General features: G+C 39.1%; 2 protein-coding genes and 1 long non-coding RNA gene across 3 annotated transcripts in view; 2 read left to right on the top strand and 1 right to left on the bottom strand.

Moving 5' to 3' along the window:
* Positions 1-19,477, bottom strand: part of khdrbs3 (KH domain containing, RNA binding, signal transduction associated 3) — a 160,803-nt gene that overhangs the window by 65,083 nt on the left and 76,243 nt on the right. The window contains exon 3 of the mRNA XM_080862699.1: positions 13,223-13,339. Coding sequence (XP_080718825.1) covers positions 13,223-13,339 — 117 coding nt within the window. The remainder of the gene's footprint in view (positions 1-13,222; positions 13,340-19,477) is intronic.
* LOC308384858 lies at positions 1,446-5,944 on the top strand. Its single transcript, XR_013969413.1, has 3 exons — positions 1,446-1,485; positions 2,343-2,396; positions 5,542-5,944. It is a non-coding gene; the product is annotated as an uncharacterized lncRNA (long non-coding RNA).
* Positions 5,951-9,903, top strand: LOC308384857 (uncharacterized protein). Its single transcript, XM_080863489.1, has 4 exons — positions 5,951-6,570; positions 8,348-8,503; positions 8,748-8,843; positions 9,094-9,903. The coding sequence occupies exons 1-4, from the start codon at positions 6,070-6,072 to the stop codon at positions 9,409-9,411; spliced, it is 1,071 nt and encodes a 356-aa protein (XP_080719615.1). The 5' UTR covers positions 5,951-6,069; the 3' UTR covers positions 9,412-9,903.

Here is a 19,477-nt window from a genome sequence, read left to right as displayed (position 1 = left end):
TCTGCAGTAGCCCAGCACCCTGACCCGCGCAAGGGCACAAAACTACAATGACACACACTGTGAAGCTGAAAACAGAGAGTCAGCAACCAGCTCAACATGAAGTATTCATTTTGCAGCAACGGTATATCCCTCACCTAAAAAAAGAGAGGAAGCACTAGCTTGAGGAGCGTCCCTGACAGAAAGCTGTCAGGAATAAATCCCACAGCGGTTCTACGTAGACAGTTGAGGGCTGCCGAGGTCAGCATATCGCCATAACAGATCTTTTCTCCCACCTACTCGAGAGGAGTGTACCATCAAAGACTATTGATCACAGTAATCAAAAAGAATGTGCTGTATGACAGCAAGAGTCATCGCCATCAACAAATCACCTCTGACAAACAGAGGGGGAGAGGAGACACAGACAAGCCAAGAGAAGTCGATTTATTCCCAGTTAAACACTCCTGTGTGCAATCAATCCGGCTGCTAAGGATCTTCTGTTAGAGCCATTTATATCCTCTCTTTATGTGTGGACATGATCGGGGATGATAGAAGTCATTAAACTGGATTGTGTTTGAAATTTCAAGCTATACCCTCTTCACAAAATCTTTTTTCTTCCCATGAAGTTTGGTTCGAATCTTCACAAAGACTCAAAATTTCTATGAAAACAAACCCATAAATCCAGAAAGAGTGTTTTTTCCTGTGTGCTTGCTGATTTGACTGCATGTGTTTTACACGCTAGGAGAGAGACGAAGTATGCTTTGAAAGATGTCAGGCGTATTTGGTGATCCCCAAGATCATTCCATTTCCATAAACTTTTGAAATTTGTTTTCCAGACATAGTTGTTTTTGCATTTCTCCAATGGAGCCTAGGTGACCTGAGAGCTGTCAATCAAGCAGAGATTGTAGATACGGGGGGTGATCTGAGACAAACACACTTATACATTTTCAGATCAGCGTCTTCCAATTTAGAACGAAAAGAAAATGAAAAAGGAAAAACTTCTTTTATTAAAAACACTCCCTGTGATTCTACACCCTAAAAAATTATTCAGGGGCTTAGTAAATATCATTATAATTCTAAGTTAGATGACCTTGATTAAATCTTTGAAAATCACAAACGTGTTATCTTGAGTTGAAAATACTGAAAAGAATGCTTAAATTTTCAACACCAGTTTTTGAGTTGAACTGAGTTCTTTTGTTCAAGTTTATTTAAAAGAAAAAATTCTGTATTTGAAACACAGGGTGCATTATTTAAATCTACTCAATATATCTCATAGAAAGTATTCAAAATAACTGAGAGACTGGTATTCATATTTATCATTGTCTTTAACTTTAATTATTAATGGTTCAAAATCAATATAATTTTGTCCCCCAATACTAACTTAAAACTTTGAGTAAGACTAATGACCTTTGGCATGTACCGCGCGCGAGGAGCATGGCCTCATGGGAGATTTTCTGCACGTTGAACGAGACAGACACACATCCACTGCAGACTTGGTAACGTTTTCAGGTAAGTGACCATTCTTACATTAGCTGTCTTTATCCACACCGTTCTTTTATAACATGTTCTGAAGAAAGCGTTTGTCATGGTGGCTCACTTTTCGCAGCGTGTTTATGCACGTTAATTTAAGTTTTCAACCCGTCTTCCAGTAAAGGCGACGGGAAACCGCGCCCTTTTATCCTTTTACGTTCTGAGTCGCTATCTGCGTTCCGGGTAATTTGACCGGAATGTCCCGGTACCAGCGACCTGACCGTTTAATCGGGGGCATTTTAGGAACCACGTGAAAGCAGGTGTGCTCAGACATTTCTAGAAAATGGCCCTGTTGAGTCACGGTGCGGGAGCTGCGGTAGTCACGCGGCCTGACTCACTCTGTCAGGTTGTTCAGGAGGAGATGAACAGACGTCATCAATGGCTTTGGTAACTAAGAAGACCTGCCCGCGGAACAGTTCATAGCAGCAACCATGCTGCTTAGCTTTCTTGTTCTATGTGGGGTCTTTCAGAGCATATAAGACGCTGCTTTCAGCTTTGTCCTGAACAGGGCCAGTTTTTGAGAGAACGCTGAGAGGACCGCCCGGGTCAGCAGATTACCTCATCCAGGGCCGGTCCAAAGTACTATGGGGCCTTAAGTAAATTTAGACTCGGGGCCCTACTTCCTTTCAGATCCCAGAAAATAATGGAAAAAAAAAAAGCTTTGGTCTTTTGGGTCAAGCCAAAAGTACCACCATTTCCAGTATAGTTACTCCCAATTTACATAAATAAATGTTTATTTCAATCCAAGCTAAAATTTCTTATAAGAGATTGATGTTATGGCAGATTACTCAGTGACATGTTTTGTAATGATAAAGTTTTGATTTGTATTTTTTCAGCACCATCTTCACCACCAGGAGAAAAAAATCTGCATCAACTACAAAGTAAAGCAGGTAATTTTACTCAGAGGACTTGATGTGTTAAATTTTGGAATGATATGATATTGTTTTATACAAGCTGAGTAGTGGATGGTGATACCACCTAAATATTTATACTGGTTTTGTGGTGGGTTATTTTAGTCATACAAATGCCAAATCTAAATTTTGAGAATTTTTCAGTTCGGTAAATATATTGATGAGTTCATGGTCTGTCATCTAGTGTCACCATACTATCTTTTTATTTATACAGCATGGTGATGTGATTCAGATTATTTCAATGTGGTTAAGTATTGTACTTTGTTCCATGTTGACTTATTTGTAAGTTGTATCCTCCACCTGAATTGGTAGTGAGTATTGGTTATTCAATCAGTTAATCATACAAAAACTGCGTAAATATGGTTATACACCATTCTGTCATCTTCATACTGTGAGACATATTTTCTCACAATTTTTTAGGTCACAGGTGATGAGATGGCAGTGTAAACTCTGCAAACATGAGGAGTCATCAAAAGTGTCACTACTCAAACATTATCGAGTGAAACATGGTACATTTGGTCATGGCTATTCCATACCCTGTCTTCATTTGAATTGTCCTTGCTCTTTTAAGACATGGGGTGCCTTACGCTCACACTTGTCTAGGTCTCACAGTTCGCATGAAACGGAAGAGTGTGAGGTCCTTCCAACTATTAGATGTAAAATCTGTGACTCTTTTTACCCAAACACAAAAGACTATTTTCAACATATAAATTCCCATTTGAAAAGCCATGAAACCATAGAGTGTGTTTTTGATGGTTGTGAGTTTAAGACAAACATTTGTGGGACTTATGCGACTCACAGAAGTCGAAAGCACAGATTTTGTTCATGGAAGCACTTTAAAACTAACTTGATTTCAAAGCAAACTGTCAGTACATCTAATGAAATCGTCTTACCAGCACTGGAATTAGAAGATCACGAGGACTTGGATGTCACCACTGAACTTGGTTGTGAAAGGGAAACAACAAATGAAATTTTGAAAAATATTGGTGTGCTCTTGTTAAAACTGGAAAGCATCTATAATGTTTCTGGTAAATGTGTGGATGACTTGGTAGAACAGCTCAGTTATATCTGCACATTATCACTTCAGTATATTCCAAAGTCAATAAGTGATATTCTTATTAAGAATAACTGTAATATTGATCAGTCTTTTGTCAGTGAATTGGCTGAAGTCCTTTATGTGCAGCCCTTAGTCCTGATGGTCCCTTTGCTTCAAGATATAAGAGACAGAAATATTTCAAGGAAAACTTCTGTGTTATTGAACCAGTAGAATACTGTTTGGATCCAGAAAAGAATTCCACTTTTCAGTATGTGCCTATTCTTCAGTCCTTGCAGCTGTTACTGAGTAAAGAAGATGTTAACAGTATATTAACTAGACATTTGAACACTTCACAGTTATCCTCTTTCCACGATGGACAATATTTCAAGCAAAACCAACTTTGTGCTATTGAGGACTTAAGTATTTCCCTTGTTCTCTATGTGGATGACTTTGAAATTTGTAATCCACTTGGGACTTCAAGAAAAAAACACAAAGTCACAGCTGTGTACTGGGTACTTGCTGATATACCAACTGAACTGAGATCACAGCTAACATCAATTCAATTGGCTCTCCTGTGTAAGGCAAGTGATGTTAAAACTTTTGGCTATGAAACTGTTCTCGAGCCACTTTTAAAGGATCTCATAACATTAGAGAGAGACGGGATTTTTTGTTCACAGCTTGGTAGATATATCAGGGGCACTGTTTTTTGTGTTTGTGCTGACAATCTTGGCGCTCATTCTCTTAGTGGACTCGTGGAAAGCTTTTCTGGACATTACATCTGTAGATTTTGCCTTGGAGACCATTCAGACTTTCAGCAAAAAGAAGTTCGTTCAGGAGCTTTTCCACCAAGAACAAAAGAGAACTATGATCTACATGTCCAAACCATAAAGGAAAATTCCTCCTCGGTTCATTTTTGTGGTGTGAAGAAAGGTTGTCCATTAACGGGGAAATTAAAATATTTCCATTTTGTCACAGGGTATCCTCCAGATCTTTTGCACGACCTTTTTGAAGGCATAATTCCACTAGAATTAGCATTATGCCTTCATGTGTTTATCCGTAAACGTTACTTTTCCTTAACTGAACTCAATAACTTCATAACAGAATTTCCTTACAAATGGACCGATAAAACAGATCGCCCCCAAATCATCCCCCTAAATTTTTCCACTCGCAAAAGCATTGGTGGCAACGCACATGAAAATTGGACGTTATTGAGACTATTACCTTTTATTATTGGGGAAAAGATTCCCAAAAATGATGAAGCATGGCAAGTTCTTATGACTCTAAAAGATATAACTGAACTTGTTGTGTCCCCTAGTCACAGAGAGGAAAGTATTTGCTACTTGAACACACTTATATCTGAACATCGCAACAGGCTATTGGAGGTTTTCCCAGAGCAAAAACTAACTCCAAAACACCATTTTTTGGAGCATTATCCTGACTTGATCAGAGGATTTGGTCCATTAGTATGCCTCTGGACTATGCGCTTTGAGGGTAAACATAGTTTCTTTAAGAAGGTTGTTAAACACACAAACAGCTTCAGAAATGTACTATTGTCACTTGCCTCAAAGCACCAGATGATGATGGCATACTATTCAGATGGTAATGCATTGAAGCCATCAGTGTGTGTCACTAAAGTATCATCTCTTCCATTGGAACTGCTTGATGTAGAAATACAGCAGTGTCTCAAGGAACTTTATCCAACACAAGCCTATGTGAATTTGACCAACTCTCTGACTCATCATGGAACTAAATATGCCTCAGGAATGGTTTTGCCTCATGGATCTACTTGTGGCTTACCTGACTTTGTGGAGATTTTACAGATTGTTGTCTTAAGCAATGAATTTCTTTTCATTGTGAAGTTGCTCAACAGCTGGTATGATGAACATTTTAGGGCATTTATTCTGGATCCTTCTGGGAAAATGACCTTAATACATCCCAGAGTACTTGGTGACACTTACCCCTTAACACCATATCGTGTTGAAGGCAAGCAAATGGTGTCAATAAAACGTCACATTGTTTGTTAGTGTAAGGGGAAAGACTGAGATACCCCCTTTCTTTTTCTTTTTTCTTGTGGTTTTTATTCTGCAGATGGACTCCGTTGCCTTGAAAGTAATTTTTGGACAACAGAGTGAGAAGCTTGTGCTCTCTTCAGGAATACCCAGGACTGTTGAGGAGTTGCATGAGACAGTGAGAGAGACATTTGGGCTAGTTGAGGATTTCATATTGCACTATTATGATGACTCATTTGGAGATTTCTTTACACTTCATTCTCCCAACCAAATCAAAGATAGGGGTACAGTCAAAGCTGTGGTCATTCCATCAGTAGTGCTTACATTGATTCCTCAGTGTGAAAATCCCTCAGATGTAAGTTCACTGAATGAAAGTTCAAGCTCTTCAACCTATAAAACCACAGAGGACCAAACAGATGGATCATCTCTGTCTTCAGACAACACTGTCATACTCTCCCCTCTTCAAAGTCCTCTAAAGACTACATGGCCAGATGAAATTGTCATTCCACTTTTCTCTGTGGCAACAGAGACTGTACTGAAAAATGCCAATGAAGTCTTTGTTCAAAATGGCACTGTGCTGAACAATACTTCAGTCAAGTCAGATATAATGGAAAAATTAGCTGATTATATGTACAGCTACACAGCCTACCCTACTGGCCTTCAGATTGGAGAAGTGGCAGAGGCTCTGGTCAAAAAGCACCCGTGTCTGACAGAGCCAGGCAGTCGTAATGGCTGGATGGGATGGATGTATAGTCTTAAATACAAGATGGGAAATTACAGGTCAAAGTTACGAAGTCTTGGAGTTCCAGAGGTTACTTGCAACTCACTGAAGAACAAGCACCCTGATGACAAGGCTCCAGCGAAGAACATAAAGAAGGCGCGGAAAGGAGAAGTGCTGTTTCTGCCACACTATCCAGGACAAGATGGTAAAGAACAGCAAGAGCTGGAGCGACAACAACTGATTGATGAGTGTAAGAAGAAAAACAGCACAGCCATCAAGGATTTAATGTGCAAAACCTTTGCACATAGAAGACATGATATTATCAGCCAACAGCTGAGTGTCAGCGACATCAAGGACAGATGGCCGGCGTTGTTTGACGTCTCCCAAGTAAGTGTACATTTAAAGGGATATCCACTTGTAAATAAAATTTGGTCTGTTAGATCCCCCATCATAAGAGAAGTGAGAAAAAACATGTTGCTACCATCCTAGTGATTTTGATGATCTTGCAGCAGCCAGGTTGCTTTAATTTGTCATAAGACTCTAGAATCGCTAGGAATTTGAATCAGAATGAGGAATCTGAATCAAAACCAGAATGGTTCTTATTGAAACCATTCCCAAGCCTATGGAACGATAAATAATTTCCGTTCACTTAACTTGTTTTAGGCTAAGCTAATGTAACCTGACTGAAGAATGACTGGGCTGATTGCAAAGTGCCTTTGTCTCACTTATCTAACTCTGGAGCACATAACGACAGACTAGATTTTACTGAAGAGTAAAGAGTGAAGAGTAATTTAATATTTTTATGAAACGTTGGTTACGTATTGTAACCCCAGATTCTATGAGTATAGGCGCAGCCCTTTAAGTGGGTATTCCCCTTGTGCGCGCAGCACTGAAGTATTTTATTCCACGCCCACCTGCTGTGTGGGCCTCACCCTGGTCTAGTATAAGTTATGGTGAGACCAGGAAATCGACTCTGCCGTTTTTCTTCAGCCAGCCAGAAGATGTCCAGCGAGACCATCCGTCTGTGTCCATCCTGCCAGACCGGCTACATCATGTCGTATGACCGACATGCCGTCTGCGTGGGCTGCCTCGGTCCTCACCATGCAGACCTCGCCCTCACACCTTAATCCTATTGCCGCTCCTGTTAGCTCCTCCCGCCAGAGGAAAAGCAGTGGAGGTCAGCCTTTTTCAAGGGATGCTCATCCACCCCTGGCCTTCACATGTCGGCGAGGACGCCGCTCCCAGTTGTTGGTGCGCTGCTCCTGGATCTGCCTGGCATCATCCAGGAGGCAGCTGGTGAGAAGGGACTTTCCGTCCCTCAGCCTGCTCCACCCCCCCATTGGATGATCTGGCGGGAAGGTATGGCTCTGCTCACTCTCGTTGCCCAGATCCCATCTGGCCCCAGTTCCCGGCGGTGATGACCTACCTCTCTGAGGCAGCAGCAGAGCCAGCGAAGATTAGAGCGCGGTCTCTACCTAGGGCTTCACAGAGGGCTTCACAGACCGGAGTTTTCCGCCTGTTCCCCCTCTAGAGCCGAGCCTCGCTTCAGTTTTCGGCACCAAAATGACCAAGGTCGTTGGACAGCAACCGGCCCATCCCGCCAAACTTGACCAGCTGATAGCAAGGTTCACTGATCGCGCACATCAATGCACTGTTCAGTCAGCTGCAGTGACTAACAACACTGCCTTGCTAGCGTTTGTCATCTCCAGGAAGGTGGAGGAAGCAGAGCTGCCAGAGGAGCTGAAAGGCTTTCTCTGTAAAGCCGCTGACGCGATTCTGAATATTTGCGCCACTTCAGTGGAGGTGTGTTCCTCTCGCATCGCTGCCTGGCAGACGATGGTTCAGAGGGCAACCTGGCTCCGCCTCTTCCCTCAAAGATTATACAATCTCACAGGGAAATAGTGCAAGCAATTCATAACATAAAATTTAGAAGCTTAGTGGAAGATAATACTTTATGTTAAGGCTTTAGTCTGCATACTGAACAACTCCACTTATATGGATTTATGTCTGGATGAGTAAATTAATCTTTTGCATGTTAGAAAATAAGGTCCAGGTTGCAAAAAATGGTAGTTCCACTTAAAGATTTTTTTTTTTTTTTTTTGATTGAATCAGAATTTTGGCCTTCAGATTTTTTGTCCTTGGTTTTTTGTCCTCTCCCATCCAGGTCAGTGCAGAGTTTCATAGGATCACGACCCTGAACCTTGAACCAAAGTTCATGTCATCGTTGGACTTGTATTCATCCAAACTCCTGTCCTTGTTTCAAGCCAAGAAAGGTGCTGCTGGACAACGCCACAGAGCACAGTTAAACCTTCTGCTTCAGGTAAGGAAGATTGCATTTTCTAACCACAAAAACGTTCCAACACAGCATTGAAGAGGCCCTTCCACTAAAAACGGCTTTTCTTAGGTTTCTGTTCAATATTTTAGCTCCACAGGTGTTCTTACCTTGATGGTGGGTGTGAAAACAGGTCAACAACAGAAAAAAAATAGTTATGTTTAAGCTAGAAATGGTAAGTCATGTTTTAAATGTGCAAATTTTGCCTCAGTTGAGACTTCCTGTTTTACAGAGTGGAAATTCCATCGAGAAAAAACGAGAAGTCATCATCAAATGTCTCATTGACCATCTGGGAGAGGATCCAAGTGCCTTAATCAAAACCTTTGAGGTTGGCGCAATAAATCTGTTTTAGGAATATTAGTAGTTTATTTTAGCTTGTGAGATCATAGAAAAGTTTTAAGATACTGTTCTAAAGAAAAAAAGCAAACACTTCAAAGCATACAAAAGAATAGCATTTGCTCAAAGATTTTGGAGCAGTGTCCACATATTATGAGTACCGGTGATGTCATACAAATGAAACTTTTTGTTTCAATGTTTGGAAATATGTGAGCTGAAAACAGTTCTTTCTCTTTTTAAAGGACGGTGCTGATGCTGTCTTCGTTGAAGAGGCTTTGGCTGAGGAGGTGATGAAGATTTACCTGCTGCAGAATCAAGACAGGTCAGGCGAACCTACTGATGTGGGTATTGTTATTGAAGGCGTTACTGTTCTGGGCAAACTTGGGAATCTGAGCAAAGCCTGTTGCTATCTTTTGGGACTGTGCTATGCTCTGGATCTGAAATACCCCAAGAATTTCAAATGCACATTTGAAGCATTTCAAAAAGTGTTCATGGAGCTGGATCCAGGAAACCTTTCTGTCAAGGTTCAAAGACTGAAAAATGACCTCTGTTCATTGTAGACAAAATTTCACAGGGCTGTTCTTAAAGTGTTAGACTTGTTAAGTGACATGTAATGCTCATCAAAAGGTTCAGTTGCGGCATTACATTGTGTTGACATTCCTGTTCATAAATAATGTTTGTACCATAAACTGTGTTTTTGTATTAACTTTCCAGATTCACATTAAGGTGTAAATGGGAGAGTATCTTCTGTTTGTTTGTTTTTTGTTTTTTTTAGCGCAATCCTTTTTGAAACCTTTTTATTTAAATTATGGATGTTTTTTGGTCACTCTTTAGTTATAATCTTCCCAATTTTTTGGAATCAAAATAAGATGTTCAAAAACTATGTCACAGTGCAAAATTTCTTTTTTTTTTTTTCAGGATTTATATTTTTTTGGGATCTTAATTTTATTTTTGTCATTTGACCTTTTCTGAAAAGGTAAAGCACTGCGTTCACTTGAGCCACTTTTATTCTTTGTATGGCAGGTACATTTTTCTTGTTGTTAGCATCAATATGCCAGTTTTACAGAGTTTTGTTAAGCATGCCAATTTGGATGCAATTTTATTATATAAGGCTGTTGTGACTGAAATTTTATCCAAGTTCTATCCACTGAATGTAGAACAGATTTCAGCTCACTGTGTTCAGAGAAGGAATCTGCTAAAATCTGATTCACAAAAAAGCTGTTTAAAATAAATCATTGTGAACAATGTTGAACTGACGTGGTTCTTTTTTCCTGTGGGGTGTGTGTGTGTATGTATGTATGTATGTATATATATATATATATATATATATATATAAAAAACACTTAATTGTAATTAATGTTTTTGCTTAAGTTAACTTAAAAATATTAAGTAAATTGAACCATTATTTAAAAACAAATAATTGTAATGGTGTTGGTTAAATGTGCCAAGCATTTCAGCATTTCCTAATTAATATTTTATGTATTTTGAACTTTTGGTTACTGTTGTTTTGACTTACATTTTCAATTGTATTTACTCAATTTTGTATGTTACTGTAACATCTTTAATTGTTCATAACAACTTATTCCATTTTAGTTGGATTTACTCAATTAATAAGGTGTATTTAAGAGATGTGATTGTTTTTGCATCTACTCATTATTTTTGAGTGTAAAAGTGTTGCACCAAAATATTTAAGTAATTATCAGTTTTATTTCTTAGAGTGTATTTGAAAGCCTTAGTAAGTGTGATGTGAATGATATTAGATAATTATTGCAGCTGATATTCTCACCTGCACATATAAAACTGTATATACCACACTGTGCTTTTGTTATTATTATTCAATCTTACTGTCATTTTAAAATAAAGGTTTCATTACTGATCAGTCACCCCATGCTAATTCTTTACTGACAACCATCAATAATTACTTCTTTTTTTTTAAAAAAGGAATTTTTTAGTTGACTTAAAAACGCGTAGCTAGGGTTAGCATTGTTACTGATGATGATGACGTAGACCTCAGAGGGTTAATTGACTCCTTAAAAAAGACTCATTATGTTTGTTTTCTGTGATTGTAAACCACGTATATTTTATATTTAGATTAAATAAGTGGAAGGGATTAACAATTATGCAAAAACGTAGTTTTAATTTTATAGGCACTCATTAATGGCCACCTATTATTTACAGCTATGTACAGTTGCATTTGTATAGTCACATAATTATGGACTATACAAATGCTCTTTAAAAAAAAAAAAAGAATTTGATGGACTATTTTTTTTCTTTTGAATTTTCTAAAATAAGCACAGGGTCAAAAATATACACAGGGTGAACCTAATATCTGAATTCATTGTCTCTTAGCAAATTGCATCTTAAAACTTCTTACTGACCACCCAAAGCTCTTTATACTAAAATCTACATTCACCTTTTGAACTCTCAGTGCACTTAGGTGCTTTATCCATCTTGCATGCATACTTATGGTTAATGTAGTAGAAATACTATAAAACCTAACCTGTGAGGCTGATTCTGCAGCTTTAAACTGATAGCTAAGTTATGGCTGTTGCTGTCGTGCCACTGTGAAGCACAGGCTACTTATTTTCAGTCATTTTTATCAGGTCGATCAAATTTCAGCGTATTTTATCATAATATTTCAAGGAAGTTAGTGATAATTATGTTTCTGACGATGCAGAAAAGAATATTGAATGTTTTATTGGTGACTTCAGCTTGCAGGAGCAGCATTTATTAGAGCAAACAAAAGGCAGGGCGTTCTCCACCCTGCAATCAGCTACTGTCTCAAATGACACACTATTTAATTCAACGTGTAAATCTGTTGCCACAAGGTGCAAGTAAAAGCAGCACTTTAGTACAATAGTACAAAATAGTGACCTATTGTCAGTCAAATGCAAACCGAAGAGTAGCCAAAGTAGTGTTTTCAATGGGAATTTTAAGTGAAAATAATATCTAGCCACTTTAGTTTGACAATAATAATAACTAAAGCCGCGTATCCTTCAAACTCTCTGGAACCTGCACAATAATGTTACATAACTGAAAAATATTTTCCACCTGGGATTTTGTGTCTTAGGTCGAGCTTTTTATCCAGCTGCTTTTACCACCATGAGCCCACATCAGTAATTTCCCTCCATCGTTTGCGCTCCCTGTCATACGGAAAGCAACTAGTGAGTGCTGCAGCGATGCTCGGTGGAGTCATTTGTTTGGATCACACCACCAGCTGCTAGCATCTCCTCCTCCGGTGCGTTCAGAGCCTGGTTGTTGCTTCCACATTTAGTGGGAACAATTTCCTCACTTTAGTTTACTGAAATATACTTTATATATTTTTTAAAGTATTGTGCTTTGTTGGAGGTTGTTGAAGTAGCTCCCTTTTTTCTAAATCGTCAGAGGCTGACGAAGCTTTTGCTGTCAAACATGTCTGAGCTGGTCTTACTGTTGTGGAATGCTAAGTCATAATGTCGATGCATCATTGATATTATAACATGACACCTTTATATCATGAAAAAATATATGCAGTACTATCAGAATTCTGAGGTAGTCTGAACACAGGGAACTGACTTGTGACGGATGCAATGTAGCCAGAAACCCAGGGGATAATTCTAGCAGCAGTTTGCTTTATATCACCTCAGCTTTACTCATACAATAACTTCTTGTTATTGTGGCCAAACAATTTAATCTTTGCCTCATCTGACCATAAAAACTTTCCTTGAGAAGGTTTTTTCTTTGTCCATGTAATCAGTTACACATCTCTTGCATAGAGGCTTCTTCCTTGGGCAACAGCTTCTCAGTCTATGGCAATGATAACCTCATTCAACTGTACACAGTGACACAGGTGTTCCAGGCCTATGCCTTGCCGGTTTATGGGTTATTTCACACCATTTAAACCTTTAAAACTTTCAGATCTTAGTCAAGTGGTTAAACTCCTCAGTAACTTGCACAACAATTTGAACTGTTGGTCTTGGTACATGCAGTTCTTTAGAAATGATTAAATTATTCTTGACTTGTCTAAATCCACAATCCTTCGCCTTGGCTCTGATAAGCTGAAAGATATTTTGGACATTTCAGTGCCACTGAATCTAAGTGGGTGTGCATATAAAAAGCTTACAATGTCTCTGGGAGGCCAAAAAAAAGTTGAGCAAAGCTGAGACAATAAGACAAAGTTGTTTCATGTCATTTTATGAAATGAAGAAGATGGGCTCCTCACATTCCCCCTTTTCTATGGGAGGCATTGCTTAACTCTAAGGTTATATCCTGTTCACTTCAAATCTTTTTTAAGAGTAACAGCAGAGCAAGTTAAAATGGGTTGGAGGTGAAAGAGAGCAAAAGGAGCAAGGCAAGCACGAATACAAATGAAATAACCGACTGGAGGGTTACCTTCTCTTTGTCTCTCATGGATCCTTTACCGAGAATTGACATCTTTGTGAGAGTGTCCTCCTGTAGTCTCTTTAACGAGTTCCCGCGTGGCCCGAGGAGTTTGCCAACAAAGTTAAACTGCAACAGAGAGCAAGAGAGCACGGATCAGTCAGAATCTGTGTGTTTGAGATAAAGAGCAAAGACTTTTATGTCAGTCGCATGTGGCTCAACCACAGATTGAAGCTAATGAAAACTTATCAGTGGTTTTCCTCTTTCATATTTTGATAAAATCACTGAGGAAGCATTTCTGAGATGTCTTATCTGAGGTTCACAAGGTCACCTTTTCATGGGCTGTAATTTTATAGCACAAGAAAAAGCTGTGTGGCTCCGGCCAAAAGTCTTCAAAAAAGAATAATAGCACATGACATTCAAAAGGCACTGTTGCAAGGTTCGGTTTCAGGAGTGGCACAAACACCACGGTAAAAATATCAGTGATGAAGTTGGCATACACATGTTTCATATCTCATAATTACTAAACTGCCAAAAAGATCAACACTTCCAGAAAATAATGCAGGACTTCTTTATCTGTAAATAAAACACGGGACCTCCTCCAGCAAGGTTTGGAAGCTGAAGGTGAAAATCTGGGAAAAGGTGACCTGGAGTCAGGAAACTGTAAGAGAGGAGTGGAAGAAACCGAGTAAGGATTTCCACACCATCCCCACCGGAAACCTCACCTCTATACAGTACATACATCTCTTTGGGCAATAAGCTTGTTGCATGTTATCAAATAAACTCTTAGAAATTATTTTCTTTTCAAAATTATTGTCTTTTATTCATCTTAAAAGTTGATTTCTGCAAACTTTCATTGTCATCTTTCAGATATGATTCTTGACCATTTTCCCCAAAACCAGAGACACACTGGTTTACACAGGCTCAGTAGTAGCATCTCCTTGTGACTAGAACAGATCGTTTTACTTTAGTTTTTGTTTCAGTCTCAGCTTTTGGGGTTTTTTTAATATAAAATGGGGAACATCTGTGAGATGTTTCTAAGTACATACTTTTAGTTTGTTTTTGTTTTTGTTTCATTCTCTAGTTGAAACAACTCAAAACAACTTCATATTTTTCAGTGACTAAAAATGTTTTTCAGGTTTTATTTCTTAGCTTCTTAGTTCAGTTAACTACAATAACTTTATTTCAAAGTGATGTTATATTATGTTATGTTACATTACGATTTGTTACCAATATTCGACACAACGCAGACTGCCAGGTTGGAAAAAAGCGAGCTTGAATCTTGATCTGAACACTGAAATTGTCTATTTAACAAAAACCAAAAACAACTTCTAACAACCAATGCAGAAAGCCAGTAGGACAAGAAAGCAGGAAATACTGAGTGCAATGTACCAAAGAAAAGACTGAGGGGGAATATAAGACACGCACCAGAGACAGGGACACTGAGGCATAGGTGAACTCCAAACAACAAGGGAAGAACAAAAACAGACAACCACATGAAGAACTTTCCCTCAACATAAAATAGAATAACAGCAATAGAAAAAAAACCCTGAAATACATAGATACAATAGATACATTTTATTGGGAGAGATGATTTTGATGTGAATGAGCTAGCCAAAAAACCCAACAGGCAGCATATAAAGGAAGAAATGACTCTCTATCCTAAGTGCAGTTTTTATTAACAAACTTGGGCAGCCAGTTTTATTTATTGTTAATTTTGCAGGTGATGAAGGCATAAGAACATCTCCCCATGAGCTTTACCTTGTCAGTTGATGACATTCTCTCAAAGATTGGTATATTTGAATATAAATGTTTCCGTGTAGCATTTCTGGGCCATTGAAGGCTTCTGCAGCTACATCACTTCACAAGGTCACTGCTTTTCAAGTGCAAAAACACAAATGCTACACATTGCCATCTCCAGTGTTGTGCACAGACACCTACCAAAGTCAGAGAACCTCATCACAATTTCACCAGCAGCTGAAGATGGTCAGAGAGACAAAAGGGGAACGATGCATTCCTCCTCCTCCTCCCTATGTTTTCCCTTTAACAGTGAGTTATACAGCTGTCTCCTTCCACTATCTAGGTCATCAATTAGCGAGCAGGAGGTTAAAAAAAAACAGCCAGTTTTGTTCTACACCTCACCTATATCTCTCCTGCCTTTTGTTCTGAAAGCGAGTGCTTATTAGGAAGCTCCTGCCAATTCCTGGGTGAAGGATTTGAGAAGCAAGCTTTAGTGATTCGCTCTAATGCAGTAACTGACTGCTGGGTTTTTATCCCGGCCAGGCTGAAATCCAGCCGCTCTCAGATACAGTGTGTTCCTCCAGCTTTTGTAATTACACAGAGTCCTGTGCCTGGATGTGATTGTACACTTAAAGTAAATATCATCCCTCAATGGCCAAGCCTGGGACGAGTCAACTCCTAAAATATATCACGACTCTGAGACAATTGTGACAGAGACTATTTTTAACACTAAGATGTGCCATAGTTACATAGTGCAGGCGCACAGGCTTCTGGGTAATCTTAGCTACCTAGGTAGCATAAAAGTCTGTTAACAGCTGGGGAGGACTCTGTTGCTAGATTCAAGAAGCGTAAAGACAGACTGAGGATGAGGAGAAGAGATGCTCAGAACTTTGTGACTGAGAGAGGAGCGGTGACTGTTCAATGGAGGTTTTTAAGAAATGAGAGTGATTCTGCTTTCGTCTAACGGGTGACCAAATACTTCAAAAATACACGAGTACTCATTTTTGGCCACACCGCCGAGCATTAATTTCAATGAGCGTGATAATGAGGCACTGGTGTTGGCCAGAGGGGCCGATGGCGCGAAATGGCAGCCTCGCTTCTGTCAGTCTGCCCCAGGGCAGCTGTGGCTACAACCGTAGCTTGCCTCCACCAGTGTATGAATGCGAGAGTGAATGAATAGTGGTATTGTAAAGCGCTTTGGGTGCCTTGAAAAGTGCTATATAAATCCAATCCATTATTATTATTATTATTATTATTATTATTATTATTATTACTACTACTACTACTACTGGTACTGTAAAGCAATAAAAGAGGAAAGTAAAAACCACAGGGACATGAGGAACTGAACTTCAAAGCAAAGCAGAAGGTAAACCAAGAATATACTCAAACAACAGTTATACACTAGGGCTGCCACGATTTGTCGACTAGTCACGATTACGTCGACTATCAAAATCGTCGACGACTGATTTAATAGTCGACGCGTCGTTTGAAACTTTGTACGATCACAAAAGACGCAGGAATAAGTGGCAGGATTTAAGAGTGTAATAACGGACTGAAACAGAAGATGGCAGCATTGCATGTACAAGGATGTCAGCTACCGTTAAACCCCGAAGAAGAAGAAGAAGAAGAAGAAGCAGCTGTGTCCCAGAATTCATAGCGCGGCCCAGCGCAGTTTCCAACAATGGCGGCAGCTAGTTAGTTTTAATGTTACTCTTATTATTCTTTCTGGGTCACAAAATAAACGTTTAACATATTTCCAGGTGAGAATGTAGCTGTGTAAACCTCAAATATCTGCTCAGTTTATCAGGACACCACATATTTTCAAAAGCGCTCCGACGTTTTCAGAGACGTCTGTTACCCACTAGCTCGTTATCGAGCCAGGGGCTAGGCTCACTAGCGCCGTGAGAACACCGGACTCCCCGCAAATCGTTTTCAAACCCACCGCCGTCTTTCGCTACTCAGGTTAAATATATATGAGTCACTTAGATAACTTAAAATGTTATTGTTTGGCTTTTTTTTTTTAGTATTTTATTTGTTCCTGAGTAAATCGGTTTGGCTGAGATTAAAGTTATAGTTTTTACACAGCTGAATAAACGTCAAGCAGACAGCTGATTATCAGAAGTGTGAGATGCTCCAGAATATACTCCAGTGTCCTGTTATATTTTAGATAGCAAGGAGTTTATTAAACTTCACCGAAACAATCTGCAAATTTCATTAAAATTTAATAAACTATCATCTTGTCTTTATTTTTAGTTAGCACATACCTTAAACACTTAAAGCTGTAAGCTAATGATAGTTATATAAGAGCAGATGCTGCTGGTGCAATAAGCTGTAGTTTTACGTCCAATGGATGATGATCTGATTAGTCGACTAATCGCAAAAATAATCGGTGACTAGTCGACTATCAAAATAATCGTTTGTGGCAGCCCTATTATACACACAGAAGGGGGAAACATAAGAGTCACGTGAAAAGTAAGAACCACTAAGAATTCCAACTACCATTGTCCTTCATGTAAATATGTAAAAATTGTCTATGTTTCTGTTCTGTGTCTTCTATACTGTTTGTTTGTATATGTGTCTTTCTTGCTGCTGTTACACCCAAATTTCCCCTTGTGGGACAATTAAAGGATTATTCTATTCTATTCTACAAGCATCAATCATCACAAAAACTCTGACAAAATGAATTGTCAGGTGAAGAATATTCAATTCAAAATTATCTACGCAAACAAAGCGCGCGCCCCCTCGAAAGGAATCGAGTTTACAAAAGGATGATGAAAGCAGACAGCGGCACCAGGGCAAACAGAGGGTGTCAGGAAATGTTGTAAATGTGCTGAGTTTAACCGATGTCCTGAGCATCCATCATTTCCACCTGGATGGAGCTTTGATCATTGAGCTGTGCCGTCTCCTGAACAATGATTTGCAGAGCCAGATCACACAGTTGACATCTTTGCGCATTACCAAAGCTTTTATGCACCCTTTCCTTCCTCCTGACAGGTTGTGTATCGGACACGACGTCCGGGATGTTTGTGCAGATATCTCAGTCCTCTGGCTACCAACTGTGTGTACCCACCGATGGGTAAAAACGCTTGAACAAGCAGAAAAGAGTATTTTCTGATCAGGAACAAAGCGTTGCTGTGTATACTGTGTACAAGTGTAGCGTAGAAGCCCTATCAAATGTGCATACATGGGCATCAGGCAGAAAGCAAAAAGAAGCTAATTTACAGGGAGAGAAAATCAGACGGGCTGTGAAACAGAAATGAATGCAGACATAAATTTACTCTGCTGGCAGAGCAATTGAGGCTCAGTGGAATAAGGGACACAATTAGAGAGAAGCTGGCTTTCTGCTGAGCTGAGAGGACAAATGCCCTTCTTCATTTAGATACAGTGTTTTCTACAGAGGACAGTTTAAATAGAGACAGAATCTACTCAAAGAGAAACGTGTCAGGGTGCTCTTCGTTTGAATTCAGATCCTACACACTGTCTCATTAGTCTGCGCTAACCACACAGTCTACACCTGAAGAAATCCCCCCACCAGCATCCTCTTCAAGACCACATTACACTAATTAGACAAATTAACGTTGTATTTTGTATCCAATCACTGCATTGGATCTTTTTGTTACAACAAACAAAAAAAAGCACAAAAACAGAATATATAAGGCTCATCAGCAGGAAACCAAATTCTGAAATAGTTATTTTGATCATCATTTTAGAGGAAACAATATTCTCTGTTTTTTGGAGGGTTTTGTTGCTCTTTCTATGAGTGCAGAGCCATAGTTTAATGAAGGAGCTGCAGAAAGGGTGAGAAATGGCAGACAGTGATGGGGGAAAAGATATTTAGGGCCTCGGGCATTTATATAAAAATGGCTTTAAATGCCAAAGCATTTCGTTTCCAAAAATAATTGGTCAAGTTTGAGGCCAAGCATGGGTATTGAAGATTAACACTGACACAGCTAAAAGCATAAGGTGTGGATTACCAAGTGGGCGAATTGGCAAACCTTTCTAGGTTCTGTGGTAACACTTCACTTTGGTCATTTTTTATGATATAATATATACAGTACCACTAAAACACATCATGTAGTTAGCTTCAAAAGGAACTCAAGTTGGGTAGCTAAATATGAGAAATTATAGAGTACTGTGCAAATCTCAGTGGACCTCAACATTATATCAAATATTTACTATATATTCTAACATACTTGTAAGAATTGCACAAACTCTGTTAATTGCCTTCTAAGCTGTAATTGTATTTATGTTTGCAGTGTTTCAAAAAATTGTTGCACCCATTTCCTGTTTTTCAGTAAAATATAAAAGAAATGAATGATGGTCCAAGTCTTTTTACATTTATATACTATTCTTTAAAAAACTGATAAATAAAAATGTAGCACTCCAGCTAATAAAGCCATGGTTATACGTATCACTGAAGGAGTCAAGAAGTAGTGTTTGGTACTCAAGCTAACCAGCTAACTAAGTTAGGCCATAGAGGGAAATCAGAAGAATACTAACACATATCACCTCATTTATTCTCTGGAC

The sequence above is a fragment of the Rhamphochromis sp. 'chilingali' genome (genome assembly GCF_963969265.1).
Source record: "Rhamphochromis sp. 'chilingali' genome assembly, chromosome: 17".
Taxonomy (NCBI): Eukaryota; Metazoa; Chordata; class Actinopteri; order Cichliformes; family Cichlidae; genus Rhamphochromis; species Rhamphochromis sp. 'chilingali'.
Note: the sequence above shows the minus strand (reverse complement) of the source record. Positions and strands in the feature narration are given on the sequence as shown.

Excerpts from the sequence above, each read along its gene's own strand:
- LOC308384857 (XM_080863489.1), top strand. The coding sequence starts at position 6,070 with ATGGAAAAATTAGCTGATTATATGTACAGCTACACAGCCTACCCTACT. Across the intron at positions 6,571-8,347 it reads CGTTGTTTGACGTCTCCCAA|GTCAGTGCAGAGTTTCATAG; the intron begins GTAAGTGTACAT and ends TCTCCCATCCAG. Across the intron at positions 8,844-9,093 it reads CCTTAATCAAAACCTTTGAG|GACGGTGCTGATGCTGTCTT; the intron begins GTTGGCGCAATA and ends CTCTTTTTAAAG.